Here is a 16667-nt window from a genome sequence, read left to right on the forward strand (position 1 = left end):
TCTTGAAAACTGCGGGTCGTCTTTCAGTGTTTTCCTTAAACTTTCGTGCCGTTTTAAGAAGCATCGAAACGACAGATAGTTTACACTACCTATAAGAAAACGCCATGACTTGTGTGTACGAGTATGAATTTAAGAGTTATATCTATGGTTTACTTACACAGTTACACCTTTACACAATTTTCATCCTTACATTATCATCATGACCATTCAAAAACATAATCATGACAATTCCTGAACTGTTTCGCATGTGTAAACTGTAAAGCATAAGAGGACCAATCATACGACAGCATCTGCTTGTTTCTTCGTCAATCTAGCGTATAAGCCATCTTTGCTCAATAGCTCTTGGTGATTGCCCATCTGTTGTTTCGTGGACAAAAGTAACAGTCAAAATCACCAAAGAGCAACGGTTTTATGAATTTATCTAAATCAGTAAATGGGTGGCTTACCTCGACGACTCGTCCACTGTCCATAGCCACTATTCTATCCGCAGCCTTAATTGTAGAAAGTCTGAAGGAAAAGAGTGTTACAGATGTCATAAAATCGATAACCAAAACATGTTAAAAGTCGAATCATTGTAAGAAAAAGATACCTGTGTGCTATCACTATGACGCTTCTCTTTGTCGCTGTGTCGCTTCCGATAGAACGAAGTACACCCTGGAAAAAAAACATAGGCTTAGTTCTTGCATCCAAGTCATTTCTCTTTTTGGCACTAGAAGGGATTACTAGTTACTACTTTAACGTTGTGTTCGCTCTCTGCATCAAGTGCACTAGTGGCTTCATCGAGGATGAGAATTCTAGGATCTCTAAGGATGGCACGAGCAATGGCAATCCGTTGTTTCTGCCCTCCACTGAGTAAATCATCATCAACAATTGTGTTGTAACCATTGGGAAGTGCTGTGATGAAGTCATGTGCATAGGCTTGCTTTGCAGCCCATATTATGTCTTCTTGCGTTACGTTTCGATCACATCCATACTTGATGTTGGAACCGATGTCTGTGCGGAAGAGTTTTGGTTCCTGTTTCATTGTGACAAGCTTTAGATGAGAAATGGGAAATTCATCAAATTTTATTTCACTTCATGTAGCGGAGATGCGAAGAGAACCTGCCCCACGTATCCTATTCTTTGCCTCAGCCACTTGACATCTAACTCTTGCAAAGGAAACCCATCAAGAAGAATCTGGTATTCAAAGAGACAGCTGTTAAGGAAGGAATGCAATAAAGGGTCATTCTACAGAGAGTTTGAGTAACCTACCTGACCACTTTTTGGTTCGTACAGTTGCAGCAAAAGACTAACCACTGTGCTTTTTCCACTGCCACTTAGACCAACCTAAACACAACAGATATGTTCACAAAGCGCTTCCGATAGAATCTTAGGAAATCAGTGGCGCCGTAAGACTACTTAGAGATATATACTTACTATTGCCACCACTTCACCAGGACGCACAGAAATGCTTACGTTTTGGAGCACTGCCACCTGAGAGATTTACATATGATATGATATGTTTAGACAAGCTGAAATATGAGCCCCATACAGTCAATACCAGAAGCAGGAGTGCAAAACCAATTATGATGTGTGTGCATGAATTCTAATGTAATAAACAAAATTGTAAAATGGTTTCAATTGCACAGCAATAAGTTTGGTCACTTCTAGGCAAGCACTATGGGTACAAAATCGCAAGTCAGAATCTAAATGATTTCCGAATCTGTGACATACAGGTAAAAATAACAGACCTGCTGATTTCACTAATCAAGGAATTGTGGTTCAAGGATATACACACATAAGCAGAAAGTTAGAGGGAAAATTAGGTTTCACATGTTACACACACGAATGCAGTCATACCTCCTCTCGTGAAGGGTAGCTGAACGACACATTTACGAACTCAATATGTCCTGTTAGTCTATGGAGTCTAGTTCCTGAAGAGCAGTTTAAAAATAAAAATACATTAAATGGTAGAGCGTAGCAATCTCCGTAAGTCTCTAGGTAGGAAATCCAAAGTGATTTACTCTAGGTGGTTCATCCTGGAAGAGGTTTGACTCTGAGTTATATCAACTAATAACAACCTAAATCAAGCTCTCATCAATCTAATGAACCTTGCCTTTTGATATGAATTGAACACTTGGCTTGAGATCCATCATCTGGAAGACCTTTTCACTCGCTCCAACTGATTGCATCAAAGACGATAAATTATCTCCCACCCACCATGTAGCATAGATTAACCACTCACTATACAACAGAAACTTTGTCAGCTGCTCGGCTGTTATTTGACCGGCTAAGATAGACATTCCTCCAATCAAGACAGCAATAATCTACCACAGAAACAAATGATCGATCTTGTCACATTCTTACATGAGCATCACCATCTTTAAGAACCACAGATTAATTGATCCTTCCCAAAAAACAGAAAAAAAAAAAAGAGAGAAGTTAAGCAAAACAAGGTTATATATGAGGAACCTGAGTTGCATGGTAAAGAGTGTTGAAGCTCCAATTCCAAATACCATATGCAGCACTCTGTCTGAAACTTATATCCGCCATTTTCTGAAGCCAGTAATTGTACCTTTCCACGACAGAATGGGAGAAAATCCATGTCAAAAAGTAACTTGGCTGTTACACAACATGTGCTTAAAACAGAATGGGCCGATATCGCAAAATTTCATCCAAAAAAGCAAGAAATGAAAAGACTTTCAAGGGTTTCATGGAATCAGATTTCACCTTTTAAGCTCTTGCTGCTCTGTCCCGTATACACGAACAGTTCTCATCAAAGAGTATGTCTCTTGAGCAACCTTGCAATAAGAGAGGTATTATAAGCAAAGGTATTCATTGCATCAAAGACATGTTAAGATAAAATTCTTGAATTTCACTGGAAAAAAAAGTAGATAAAAGTTCTTGAATGAATTACTTCATTTGCAGAAGCTGTGATCTCCTGAATTAGCTTCGCTGTCTTCTTTTGGTACCTACAACATGACCAGATGTAACTGTACTCTCTGCCCTCAATCCTAAGAACACTAGCCTTAAGTACCAGTTGCAGCTGCCCAGGTGTGTATTTAAAAAGGGAGAAAGTAATGGCAGAATCTCACATCCCATAAACGAACATAACCGCTGCCAAAGTACAGCAAATCACCAGTGTGCACAGCCCAAGCGGCCAAGACAAGATCAGCAAATAAATTAATGCCCCTGTACCCTAAAAGAAAAAATTGTAAACATACATATAGATGTCAATCATGCGCAAAAAACATACTTCAGGCAAGATGGTAATTATATTGATTAGAAGAAGACCTGAAGAACATTGCGAAGTATCATGTTCAGATCATTTCCGATGACCCTCGAGACTTGCTGACAGTCCGATCCAAGTCTGCTTGTTAAGTCACCAACAGTTTGAGAGTCGAAAAATGATATATCCTGATGCACAAACCGACCAAGTTAGCTAGAGTGCTTCCAAGAACTAAAGGTAAACATGAGTTACCAAGATTCACGAATGGTGCCAGAGTTAGAAACTTTCAGGACCTGGAGGAGAAGCGTGGAGTATAGCGTTTCCCTCATTCGTTTCACCTAAAAAGTAACGTGAGACCTCATCATATCACGTTCGTGAGAAGGAAATTCCTGAGTAGATTAAAACCACAGATAAAAGGGAAAATTTTCCCGGGAAGTAAACTCACAAGTATCATGTTTGCAATCCCAAAGAAACATCCTCGTATGCCACTGGAATCATGAGTTGAACAAATAGTTGTGTGAGGAGCTCCACAATATCAAAAGCTGGAAAATTTTCGTAAAAGATCCTCAAAAAGAGCAAGTTGATCAGACAGTAAGAGCAACCCTCTAATTCAACTTGAAAATAAAATAAAAACCAGGGACAAAGCGTTAGACCATACAAGATGTTGACCTGCAAATGCCTGAAGTAACACACAGCACAACCAAGAGCTTAACATTTCGACGAAACACAGAGATATCACCACTCTGTGCCGAGAAAATCGAAGCTGTTAAGAAATGTGGAATGGTTATCTCTGAAAGCTGAAACAAGTAGAGAAAAAAAAAAAAGATATAAGAAAAGGAAGATTCTCACAAAGATTCATCTTAGCCAGTTTTAATTCCGCAAGAATCAATTGCAAAGTCGCAACGAAGCAACAATACTCATATCAAACTAGTACACTAAACATGAGTTCGAATGTTCGATGCAAAACCATTTACAACACCGGAAACTGAGAAGAAAACCACGCACCGCAGCTACGATAAGAGTCGAAAACGCGGCGAAGATAACCCAGCGATCCTCAGCCACAAGTTCCCACATCCGACTTAGCGCACGCCAAACAGTAACCGGCTTCGCTATAAACCTACTATCAACCTCATCCGTGAAACGCCACCAGCTTCCGCCTGGTAATATCGTCCGGAGAAAACCAATACATTGCCGAATTCTCTCGATAAGTGAAACGGAGTCTCCTTCTCCTTCATAATATTCCGAACTTTCCACTGCTGCTCCATTCACCGTCGAGCAATTAATCGAAGCTAACCGGTAATTTCTACTTGAATACTGAAGAGAAAACGAGAATCTCGGTTTCGCAACGAATCGGAGATTCTTCCTTTTAATGTCACTGGTCGCAATCACAGAACACCGTCTGTGGAGGGAAACGCGGATGGGTCGGCTCGTGCAGCCGAGTACCTGCAGAGCCATGAATCAGCGTCGTGATCGGTGAGAGTAAGATACGAAGAAAAGCTTCACGACTCCGAGCTTTCCTTGGTTCATATGAAACCAAACGAAACGCGCCGTTTCGAAAATCGAAGAAGACGTAACGTATGGAAGCTCCGTGTCAACCAAAATAATCTACAAAGCCGAGACGGGCCCCACGGAGATCCACCACCAATTTCATCATCAGCCACAAGGTGACACCGGCGCGTGAGAAATGCGCGTGGCGCGTAAATGTTCAATCTTGTGGTGGTGAACTCTGCTCGTCGAGCAATCTTCTCCTTTCCACGACGACGTTTCAAGTCCAAGGCTGAAAATGAAACAGATATTCTTATTGGGCTTATAGCTAACTAGGCCTAGATCACTTAAGAGCCCATATACAAACCCTAGGAAAAGGTCAAGAGAGTGAGTGAATCAGCTCGTCTTTATAAATCTGTGCTGCTTTCTCCAGAAGCCCTAGCCGCAAGGAAGAAAGGGGATCGCAGATCGGCGAAAATGACGACCAGATTCAAGAAGAACAGGAAGAAGAGAGGACACGTCAGCGCCGGGCACGGTCGTATCGGAAAGCACCGTAAGCATCCCGGAGGTCGTGGTAACGCCGGAGGTATGCACCACCACAGGATCCTCTTCGACAAGTACCATCCAGGTTACTTTGGTAAAGTCGGTATGAGGTATTTCCACAAGCTTCGTAACAAGTTCTTCTGCCCAATCGTGAACCTGGACAAGCTATGGTCGCTCGTGCCTGAGGACGTGAAGGCGAAATCGACAAAGGACAACGTTCCGTTGATTGATGTGACGCAGCACGGGTTCTTCAAGGTGTTGGGTAAAGGTCATTTGCCTGAGAACAAGCCGTTCGTTGTGAAGGCGAAGCTTATCTCGAAGACTGCTGAGAAGAAGATCAAGGAGGCTGGTGGTGCCGTTGTGCTCACAGCTTAGGTTTTCAAATTTTACCTTCCCTTTTTGTTTTTTTTTGGCCTTTGAATCTTCCCTAAACTTTATCTAGTTTTATGAACCTTGTTGGATTTTATATTCGGAATTTCAGATGTGGTATGTTATTGGGATTTTGAAATGTTTCCGCAATACGTAGGCTTAGAATTATGTCAATTTCTTCATCGTTGCTTCGTTGGCATAATCTTTGATCTAAAATCACTCGTCGTCGATTTGTGGGATTTGCATTCCCTGTTTTGAACATCATTTGATTGATACTTACATACATATGCATTGATGTTCTGGAATTTTGAAATGGAACTTAGAAAACGTCTCTAATCTGAGTCGTAGATGCAGTAAATAGAAATCCCTACACTACAAAAAACTTGACTCAGAGGTGGTGTTGTTCGTATTTAGAATTGTTGTTCGTATTTCTCGTTCGGTTGTTGCTGTTCTATATTTTGTGTCCGATAAACTCTGTTAGCCCTAGACTCCTAGTCATTTACGGCCAGGTATTAGCCAGATTCCTCTTAGGACTACGTCACTTTTGAAAATCATGAGACGATTAGATACGATAATACGATATAATGGAACCTCATTCGTTCCTTTAATTTCACAGTCGCACAATTTCATCAACGAGATTAACCATATTTATGCTGGCCATTTGAACCGAGTTGTATCCCGAAACAAAATTGTCGAAACCAAACAAGATCGAATTTCTTTACTCACTTAAACTCAGATCAGAAGTTTCATTTTTCGGTGTAAACAAAATTAATTGTAAAACATTATTTGTTTGAAATTTTTACTGAAATGCAATCAAATCCGAAGTAAAAACCCAAATAAACTAAAACAAAAACTCCATCAAGCACGAAAGTAAATGAGTTCCAGGTCATTCAAAACTCCAAACCAATAGCAAAAACGAATCCAATCCTAATTTTTTACACTGATAAATTTGACAGGATGATATTTATCTTCAATAAATAAGAAAATCAAATCAAACATACAAATTATTATTTACTTCTACTCATTTCTTATTCGCTTCGTTTTTTATGTTGTTGGATATATGGGAGGTTATGGAGCACATTAGCTCTGCTAAAATATGAAACTGTGTTTGTTTGATCCTAAAACATTTTTAAATTTTTAATGATCAATAAAAAAAAGGGAGCGAAAAGGTTATGTTATTGAATCATCGCCACAATGAAAGAAATTCGAGTTACAGAAGTGTCAAGAGCCAATAATTTAACTTTTGACCTGGTCTTCACTGTACTCAAAAGATGGACTCACTGATCGATTATAGCTGGTGACACACAGTTATAGGATTGGTTTAAGACAAGCCATGAGCACGAGAAGTTGCAGAGAGCCGTTGCTGTACAACTTCCTTGACGTGACTAGCAGCTGTTTCGCCACCACGTTCAGCGAGTTCTAAGTATAGCACAGATTTCAGCATCGCCCCTTCCTGCAAATCAGTTTACAGATTCATCAGTTCAACCCTCCAACTCCTTCTTTCATAATCTAAAATCGAGAATCAACTCTATTGCCTAATTTCCAATTTTCCATCTAGTCGACTCATACTCCAACATGTTTCTCATGTTCAATCATAAGAGAGACATGTTTCTTCCTCATACTACTATTGTTATATATCAAGAGAAGTAGACGACTCGAGCAAGCTTTGATGAATTTGAGGGGAGATCAGGGATGATGCTTACAGAAAATAGAGCAATGCCATGTTCAAATTGAGCTTTACTGTGACCGTGATCGGCTGCTCGTTTCATCCATTTTCTTGCTAGCTTTCGGTTTTGGGGTATGCCTTCCCCAACCGAGTAACAAAGCGATATGTTATACATTGCTCGTACATACCCACCTTCTGCTGCCTTTAGGTACCATCTAGTCTGTCAAAAAGAGAGAAATAACAAAACTTTATGGATTTTGGAAAGACGAATAAGTCAAAAGTCAAACAAACATTACCACAAATGAACTAAGAACATGTCCAAACATAGAATTCTATCAGTTTCCATCAATTCAAAGATGCAACTTTCAATGGAGATGGCGACACCACCACACGAGTACAGATACAAATTGTATAGAAACTTAACAAGAAGCATGAAGAAAATGATCAGAAAAAAGGTAACATACAGCTTCCGGCAAATTGGCTTGCACGACCCGGCCTTGGTGTAAACAAAGAGCTAACTGATACTGTGCTCGAACATAACCATTCTCTGCAGATTGTTTCAACCATTTCATTGCTTCCTTTGGATTTGAGGGTTGAACTGCAGGTAGGAGCAAGCAATTTGCTCAGAAAAATGCTTCACTAATTCATCACCATCAACAATAAGCTCATTCATGAGTTCAATCGCAATTCTAGATACCACAACCCAGAAAATTTAAACCCTAAACAGCTTCGAATTGCGATCCGATATAGCTAAATTGAGCTTGGAAAATTATATTACCTTGAAGATACGAAATCCCCAAATTACATTGACCAACAGGATCATTAAGCTCCGCAGCTCTCCGGTACAGACCCACCGCTTTCTCCTTCTCTCCCTTTTCCCAATACACAAGCCCTGCGTCGACCATGGCGAGCGTGGATCCACGCGCGGCGGCTTTCAGGAACGAATCCAGAGCCTTCTCGAGGTTCGCTCGAACGCCTCCTCGTCCGTGCTTGAACCGTTTGCCCCAGCGAAGCAGCACCATCGATTCCCTCAGCGGCTGGAGCGCGTCCCTCCACGATTTGCACACCGACGACGCCGCCTGGAGATTCGGAAGGCTTAACGGCGCCGCGATTTTCATCAGAATGTCGAACGGAAGCATCGAGAAATCTCCGCCACCGTCCGATACCTCATTCGATACTAGAGGGGAAGAGCTTGAGCTTGACTTCGCCGTTGCTCTGATTGAAAATCTACTGCGTTTTTCCTTGTCGTAAGGTTTCGAAAACGGCAAGGAGGTGAATCGAGACCCGTCGGATGTACCTGGCCACGTTCTCTGCTTCATCTTCTCCGGCGAAGACCACCGTCGATTTCCAAGAGGGGCAAGTAAACGGATTCGTTTTGGTGCTTTTCTTTTCTTTCTCTTTTTTTTCCGCGTAGGTGTGTATAATTTCTTTTTTTTTTTTTTAATTACGTGGTACGAGAATCGAACGGCTATGCGATGAGAAACAATTAATCCAAGAGACGAAAGTCTGACACGTGGAATAGTTAAACCGCCAAGAAAATTCGTATAGGAAGACCATCAGAGCGGACCAAGCAAACAAACACGAAGCATTAATATTTTGTTTTTCGGGCTGGGCCTGCAATTTCTAGCGTACATAAAGCTTTTTTGTTTTTTTGTTTTTTTTACACTAATCTACTATTATTATGATAATTATTATCTCATAATTTTACAACGAACAAAATTTAAGTTAGTCTAGTTGTTTGTAAATAGGTAAATGTGTGTTCTGTTTGAGGTTTTGTGGAAACCCTTTAACTTACTGGTTAATATATTCATTAATGCTTCTACACCAAGAGATTTGGGTTTCAAGTCCCGAGAAATGCGATTTATTATTAAAATGAAAATAATTTTACAGAAGGTTTTCAACATGGGGCATAGAGATCCGTTTCACATGTTTGCAGGTGGGAGATTTGTCCGTTGAAGAACTGTTGATGTAATAGTTCTCATAATTTATAATAGAATAATAAATCAGTGTTAAAAAAAAAACTTTTACAACGGACAAATCTTCCATCTGCATACAACATCAAACAGATTTCTATGCAACAAGTTAAAAATCTTCTGAAAATTTATTTTCTTTAATATGTAAATTAATAATAAATTGCATTTTCCAAGATTTAAAACTCAGATTTTCTGGTGTAAACTTTTTTTATTGTATATGTAAACCCTATTAAAAATAAATAAAATTTTATTTCAAAAGTCACTGTTACTAATAGATAAATAACTGAGTGTGGAAATTAACCTAAAAAAAAATCATGGGGTCCAGCATAATCTAATTTTTTGTCAGCGATGATATGGCGGTGACGGAGATCCTATGGCGTTTTTATGGTTGATGGTGATGTTTTTTCACTATTGTTTTGTTCATCGTGATGCATTTCTGCAGTGTGTATGCTCTTTCTAATAATTTTGAAATGCTATCGTTTACTGTCTGTTAAACATTTTTCAATGAAATAACATCTTAAACCATTCCTTAAAAAAAAAAACATCTTAAACCATTCACGCTCTTAAATCAATTTGTTAACAGGTAAAATGTTGGTTGCTTGTAGGTTTCTTAATTACACTCGTAAACCAATTCGGCCAATTGGATTACAAAACTTTACTCATTAAAATTTCAATTTCGACTCATATATTATGCATGAGTGCAAGCAAAACATCTCTGTAAGTGTAAGCAATCTATAATATGAACAGAAAAGAATGATGTCTACAAACAAAATGCTATTGTTTTCTGTGTTCAACATATTTTTCAATGGTTGACAAAAAAAAAAATTCGATGAATTAACATCTGAACCATCTACACTCATGTGTATGATCATACTATATCAATTTGTTGAAATGTAAAACGTTGGTTGCTTGTAGGTTTCTTACTTACACTCATAGACCAATTCTTCAAAAAAAAAAAATTAAAACAGACAGGATTATAAAGAATTTATGCATTCAAAATTTCAATTCCGACACATCTGTTTATGAGAGCAAGCATAAAATCCGTGTAAGCAAACCATAATTTGAACAGAAAAGAATGATATGTCTATAAATAAAATTAATTACTTTGGTTAGTTAAATGCCACGTTAAATATTGAAGTTAATACTCTGAACAAAACACCATATGGTAGTATAGTATAGCACTGTATATCGTATGTAATTAGCATACAAAAAATAAACTTTACCAGACATTGTTGTCACAAAATGGTATGAATTGTCAACTGTAGTAACAAATTGGTTTGATTAATTAATTTGTATAAAAAAGTTCGGTCACTAGAATAGAACTACAAGATGTGATTGTCTAAAAGTTTCCTATTACCTAAAATCGAAATTGACACTATTACTTGCACATGATGCTACAATTTCACTGAAAATTAGCGAAAAAAATATGATTTTGTAAATCTCCTAAACGAGTCGAATACATGTATCCTATGAAATAAATAACATTTAGAGTATGAAATTATTGACGTTATAATGCATAGGATTCTATTCAGCTCAAAACGGACTATTCAATTATCTCACCAGTCACCATTACCAAACATGATATAGACCTCTATTTAGAAGAACTCAGTGGTTGTTGTGTGGTCGTGTGGGTCAACTTTCCCTAGTTTGAAAGTTTTTTTCCCCAACATTAAAAGCTTCTCTCAGAAACTTTATTTGGTCACAATATGAGATTTGTTTATTAAAGAAAAGTCGAATCGTATTTAAACGATTTTATCTAGTAGTTGACCAAGTTATTATTGATTTTGGGTGCATGTCCACACAATTGAAGCATTTGGCAGATCATAGTTACGTTAGATTGTCTTTTTTTTTTCAGTAAAATTTCTGCATTGTAAGAAAATTGTAATATTTGTGTTGCATAGAAAGAACAAGAAAATGATCCAACGATTTCTCCATTCACTGATTAAGAACATTATTCTTTGACTTTTTGGGTTAAACAGTTTTTTTTAATCTAATGTTAAATTATATTCAAAGAAAAAAAAATCTGTTTTACAATTTTGATCCATCATTTTTAGAAATAAAAAGACAGAGCTTACTACTTTAAACTATCTTGTGGAAAATCACAGTTTTATAAAATGTTCTGCCGAAAGGTTGAGTTAAGTGTTTTATAAAATGTTTTGCCGAAAGGGTGAGTTTGATGTATTTTAAGTTTGAACAAAAACAACTTATAGTCTGCTTGAAACTCCAAATAATTACTCTAAAAAACTCCAAACTTTGATACAATGAGTATTTTGTTTATAGTTAATTTTCTTTTTCATTACTAGAAGGATTAATTTTATCCCACTGAATTATTAAGAACTGCTTTGCAAAAAAAAAAAAAACATATTAAATTTTCTAACATATTAAAACTTTTCTAGAATTTTTTTTGGTTCTAATGTTAAGTACGAAAATAACAAAATTCACACATATCCGCAAAAATTTCAAAGAAAGTAGTTTCAATGGGTCAGCAATTGCATTTGAGCTGATTAATTAGGCTTCATTATTCTTTGAGACCCTTATTCTTTTGCATAACGAAAATTAAGTAAACGGAGTTTTGTGTAATTGTATGGAAAACATATGAATTTGAGTTACTTCATCATAGACAAAATAAGTCTATTAAAAATGTACACAAAAAAAAGGTTCATGTAAAATCGTAACTAAAGAGGTAAAAAAAATAAAAAGAAAACCCCTGCAATTTCTTAAGTTAATGAACGAACGCACTAAAAAAGCTTAAATATGTATTAAGAATCTTCTGCAGCTATGTTTGTGTACTTGCGAAGACAGCGTCCAACTCTTGAACGTTGACTAAGACAGGCCTCTTTCCGGCGGATTTTTTCCGGCGTTTTTCGATCTTCTTCCGGTGGATGCGTCGACCAGGCGCCGGAGGACACTCAAGCTGCGGCGGAATCCTAAATTGGTCCCCCTTTGGAGTGGTGAATCCATCTTCTTCTCCTTCTTTCTCTTCTTTCTCTTCTTTAGCTTCTTTCTCCTTCTTCGAACTGATCGGAGCTTGAACCGGAACCGTCACTTTAAGTGACTTTCCCGGAGAATCCATGGAGCGATTGATAAGAAAAATCAAACAAGGGAAAGAAAACCTTTGACCTAACCAAAGAAAAGAAAGGGCTTGTTAATTATTTAACTGGTTTTTGCATCTAGATAAGAAAAAGGTAAAATTTCATCTTTACGAGCAAAAAAGGAGAAAAATTTTGGGAGGGAAAAGTTGTTATCTCGGTGGAAAAATAAGGAGAAGATATTTCTTTTTTATCTCGGTAATGGAAAAGAAGAGAAGGTTTGAGTTCAGAACTTCTTTAATTCCCCTGCCTTCTCTCTCTTGAAGAATGGCGAGATGATACTTTCGAATATTTGATTCTGGTGGGACTTTGTTTTTATAATTATTAATTTTATAACGGCGTGTAAAAACTTTATTTAATCAGGATTTGATAATATCTCTTGGTTATTATAATTGAATAAAAATAAAATTAAGAAAAAAACATGATCACGATCCATATTCTTTAGTTTTTTTAATATGAAAAACTAAACAAATTCGTAGAACCTTCTACACCTAATAATTGAATAATTATTTAATTTATAGTTTTACCAAAAACAATTATCAAGATCATATTTCTTCGGTTTCACATTAAATACAGTTTCGGTGTTTTTTTTAAGAAAAAGAAAATAATTCAAAACGATTGTTTTGTTTTTTGGGCAACCATCTAAAAATTATTGAAATTTATGGTAAATTTTGATAGAGAAATATTAGTTTACTTTTATTTGAAACATATAAATGGAATTCAAAAAGGCTAATTACACAGATGATAGTGAGATGTTCATTTTGTGACTGTGTTTGTGTTGTTCCAATAGATACAGAGGTTTGGTTAAGAGCATAAAAAGAGTTTTACAGAGTAGGACCAGTGGCTACAGCTTTTTTAGAGTGTGAACAGACAATAATAATGTCGGGAAGAAGAAGAAGTGTTTCTTTCACATTCTCGAGTAACCAAAGTTATCACCGTACTGAGACATGAACTCATCGTTGAACTTTTTGAAACTACCCATAATCTCTGGCATCTCTTCTTCTGCAGGCAGAATCGTTGTCCTCAGATGAAACACCCTGAAAACAAAAACAAAACCAAAAATGAGATCAAAGAGGTTTGCAAGAAAATGAAAATGTTTGTTTTTTGAGTCAGAAGTTTTTCACTCACCCTTCTTTCTGTCCAAATCCAGAGCCTGGAACTGTAGAGATTCCTGTGGCTTCTAAGAGCTTAAGGCAGTAGAAAACGTCAGGGACTTTTCCGGCTTGTTTCGCTGCTTGGATTGCTTTCGATGGCAACTTTATCTGAGGAAACGAATACATAGCACCTTCCGTGAAATTGCAGACCACGTTTTTGCAGCTGTTGAATCCATCGGTCATGATCCTCGCTCTTCTTCTCAGTGATTCTAGTATTCCTTTGCTGTTAATAAAGTTTTCCATAGAAGTTCTGAGATCTTGATCCTTCATCAAAGCATGTATATTTAAAGTAGAAACATACCTTTCACGAACGAATTGGTCATAAGAAATGTCTCCAGGCTTTGGTGGACTAACCATTAAACCCATCTGCACCAAACAAAAATCATCAAATTCAGCTATGAAACCATTTAGTTAACCAAACAAATACTAAGAGAGCGCTTACAAATATCTGCGCAGAGACGTTGGGACTCAGAGCTATGGATGCAACCTTGTATATCTCCTCAGCGGTCTGCATTTCACCAGAGCTTTAAAAACTAGAAATAACAAAAACAAATAGTTCCAAAAGCAAGAAGGTCATGTACAAACCCGGGGAGGGATATTGGTCATCTCAAAGTAACCACCTCGTTGCCCACATTCACCCCAATATCCTTTAGAAACGGTGTGGAAAGATATGAGCTGAACTTCCTTGCTGATCGGTGCTCCCATATCCATCAAAACCTTTTAGAACAAAGGATCAATCACGCACAAGTTCTAGAGAGTGATGACCACAAAGCAATTGCATAGGCCAGAATGCTTACCTTCTTGGAACTGATAAAGGGATGCTCATCTTGATATATGTTTTGCTGATAAACCTCGTCTCCCAGAAGAACCAAACTCTCATCACAGCAAAAGCGCAAAATCTCTCTCAAGTTAGCTTCACTAAGACACTGGCCAGTTGGGTTTCCGGGGTTAATGATCACCATTGCCCTTACCTGCATTAACCGTGTGTCTTAATAAGGTTATGCTTCAACAGTTTCGAGAGGGAGAGTGGAAGAATAACTCACTGTTATTCCTTGAGAGCGAGCCTGAGCAACAGATTGGCGAAGGTTGTTAACATCAAGTCCCCAGTTGTCAGTCTCTTCAAGATAGTAAGGGACAAGAGTGCCACCTAAGAGAGATATGGTAGCTGAGTAGAGTGGATACTGTGGAACTGGAACTAGAATCTGCCAACCAAGAAACATTGTGACCCAAATGCTAATATAAACCCAGCCTAATTCCATACTATTTGCCACAAATCTGAATTTTAAGCCATCAAGTAATCCCATATAGAGTTGATGTGAGATCATAACATAAGATTTATGCACATGGAGGACACTTTAATTTCAATTTGATATGAGTCAATTCATGATACAACCAAACGCAATGGCTCAATATCCATATGCAAAAGCTTTAGATAAGGGAACAAGCAGAGTTAAGGTTCATTACTCCGTCTTTCTGATCTCGTATGATACAATTCAAGATTTGCATCACACCTTTGCTAGCTCCATCAGTTAGAAATATAAGTTCCGGGTCGCTGTAATTTGAAGATAAGAAGCAAAGTGCCTCAGAATAGTTAAGTTTTACAACAAATTTAGTTGTATACAGAAACAAAATGAAGCAATCACCTTGGATATCCATCACGCCGTTCAATGAACTCAGCTACTTCCTTTCGTACTCCTGGAAGGCCTCTTGAGTCACTGTAAGCACCTGATTATTAAAGCAAAATTGCTTTCTTTACTTGCACAAACCTCAGAAATAAATAGCTGCAGAGACCCATTATCTAACAAAGACATACCAAGACCACCAGAAGTCAAGGAAAGATAATGCTTAGCTCTTGCAATAGCATCTGCTGGGAATATCATCCCAACATTTGGGTTATCTAGCAGAAATGGAGCTTGGCATAGAGCAACCACCTGCATTGGTTTTATTTTTAATCTGTCTAGACTTAAACCTAAGAGCTAGCAAAAAGTATTGTCGGAAGAAAGTATGAGAATTGCATATATATACCTGACGAGGAAATGTCAGAGGCTTCTGTCCTAATGCATGAGGGTTTCCAACATTTGTGAAAATAATCTGTAAATGATTGTGACATTCCATATCCTCAAGTGAATAACAGCAAATGAAATGCTTATTAGTTCGAAAAGGCATAACAAAGCTGAATTACCTTTTTGCCTTCTTTCTGAAGCTCAGAAGCACGGAGATAGAGTTCTCCTCTGACTGCATACTGACAATTCTTCACGTTTTCATTCAGGGACTCGTAGTCTAATGCCTTGAGAGACATTTCCAAGACTTACTTGAATAATCAAAACGCTTTGCTCAATTCAAACCTTATCAACAGCTTCTACAACCAATAATGAGTTTCATTACAATATTGATGAAGTCATAACCGAGAAGGGTCGAGTCATAACCGAGAAGGGTCGACTAATCAAAACAGTGAAGTGGAGCTACACCCTTTATTTGAAGAGGTATCAATGGAACTAAGCGTGTCAGTAACTACAAGAGATGTTTTCAAACAAAAGATTAAATGATCTACTATCTACAACAACGAGATTTGACAGGTTTTCTCGAATCTGTAACGAGAGAACATGCCATCAACTTATTCCCATACAGAAACAGTGAAAATTGCGCAAAAAAAAAAAAAAGTCATCACACACCACTAGATTCGAGTACAAACCCACGTAGAGAGTGAACCCCACAACTCCAAATCCAAAGACGAAATTCCAGAATCGCAAGACACAACCTCAAACTACAGTAAAAAAGTTAAAGGCGATTTTTTTCCAAATGGGTTTTCGAAATTGGACAAAGACAAATTTTATCAATCGAAAGTTGTTGAAATCTTGACTCACCTTTCGACTTAGTTTCGTCACCTCCAAAGTCTCCAGCACAGCAAGAAAGACTTGAGGTGGCACTATTGCATTACTGTTATAATATGAAAAATAAATTAAAAAAAAAATCTTCAGCAGATTACAATTGTGTGTCTGACGTGAATTTGGACACTCGTCAATATGAGATCATTGTGTCAATAGGAGAGCACAAAAAGACGAAGCAGCAGAGCCACTGGAAACGGCCTAAGATAATTTATCAGAAACCAAAACACATTTGTAGCCTTTTGCGAATCGATTTTCTTTTGCTACAATTGAAAACAAAAAAAAAGTTAAAGAA

General features: G+C 37.6%; 4 protein-coding genes across 10 annotated transcripts; 1 reads left to right on the forward strand and 3 right to left on the reverse strand.

Moving 5' to 3' along the window:
- Window positions 1-109: 109 nt before the first annotated feature.
- On the reverse strand, window positions 110-4859 carry LOC18008890 (ABC transporter B family member 26, chloroplastic). Of its 2 annotated transcripts, XM_006390798.2 has the most exons (18): window positions 4214-4859; window positions 3878-4005; window positions 3654-3696; window positions 3502-3546; window positions 3274-3396; window positions 3075-3178; window positions 2897-2951; window positions 2710-2780; window positions 2452-2554; window positions 2096-2306; window positions 1840-1913; window positions 1417-1473; window positions 1252-1326; window positions 1102-1176; window positions 734-1015; window positions 590-654; window positions 447-507; window positions 110-357 (listed from the first exon to the last, which is right to left on the reverse strand). In XM_006390798.2, the coding sequence occupies exons 1-18, from the start codon at window positions 4661-4663 to the stop codon at window positions 277-279; spliced, it is 2103 nt and encodes a 700-aa protein (XP_006390860.1). In that variant the 5' UTR covers window positions 4664-4859; the 3' UTR covers window positions 110-276. The 2 variants fall into 2 exon arrangements, with proteins under 2 accessions (XP_006390860.1, XP_024004222.1); XM_024148454.1 differs by lacking the exon at window positions 4214-4859 and having other exon boundaries at window positions 3867-4005.
- Window positions 4860-5105: 246 nt separating this feature from the next.
- Window positions 5106-5774, forward strand: LOC18007830 (60S ribosomal protein L27a-3). The gene has a single exon (XM_024148496.1). It carries the CDS (start codon window positions 5171-5173, stop codon window positions 5609-5611), a length of 441 nt encoding a protein of 146 aa, XP_024004264.1. The 5' UTR covers window positions 5106-5170; the 3' UTR covers window positions 5612-5774.
- A 991-nt stretch (window positions 5775-6765) lies between these two features.
- On the reverse strand, window positions 6766-8670 carry LOC18008808 (F-box protein At1g70590). The gene is made up of 4 exons (XM_006390802.2): window positions 8050-8670; window positions 7736-7869; window positions 7309-7491; window positions 6766-7058 (listed from the first exon to the last, which is right to left on the reverse strand). The coding sequence occupies exons 1-4, from the start codon at window positions 8588-8590 to the stop codon at window positions 6927-6929; spliced, it is 990 nt and encodes a 329-aa protein (XP_006390864.1). The 5' UTR covers window positions 8591-8670; the 3' UTR covers window positions 6766-6926.
- Window positions 8671-13008: 4338 nt separating this feature from the next.
- On the reverse strand, window positions 13009-16652 carry LOC18008899 (glutamate--glyoxylate aminotransferase 2). 6 transcript variants are annotated; one of them, XM_006390804.2, is made up of 13 exons: window positions 16352-16651; window positions 15670-15846; window positions 15513-15578; window positions 15301-15418; window positions 15131-15212; window positions 14952-15039; window positions 14531-14689; window positions 14285-14458; window positions 14073-14204; window positions 13930-13995; window positions 13789-13853; window positions 13462-13710; window positions 13009-13370 (listed from the first exon to the last, which is right to left on the reverse strand). In XM_006390804.2, exons 2-13 carry the CDS (start codon window positions 15784-15786, stop codon window positions 13241-13243), a joined length of 1446 nt encoding a protein of 481 aa, XP_006390866.1. In that variant the 5' UTR covers window positions 15787-15846; window positions 16352-16651; the 3' UTR covers window positions 13009-13240. The 6 variants fall into 6 exon arrangements, with proteins under 6 accessions (XP_006390866.1, XP_024012664.1, XP_024012672.1 ...); XM_024156896.1 differs by adding an exon at window positions 16160-16251 and having other exon boundaries at window positions 13462-13853; window positions 16352-16622; XM_024156904.1 differs by adding an exon at window positions 16180-16251 and having other exon boundaries at window positions 13462-13853; window positions 16352-16600.
- Between the last annotated feature and the right edge of the window lie 15 nt (window positions 16653-16667).

This window comes from Eutrema salsugineum, unplaced genomic scaffold, assembly GCF_000478725.1.
Source record: "Eutrema salsugineum unplaced genomic scaffold, Eutsalg1_0 scaffold_9, whole genome shotgun sequence".
NCBI lineage: Eukaryota > Viridiplantae > Streptophyta > Magnoliopsida > Brassicales > Brassicaceae > Eutrema > Eutrema salsugineum.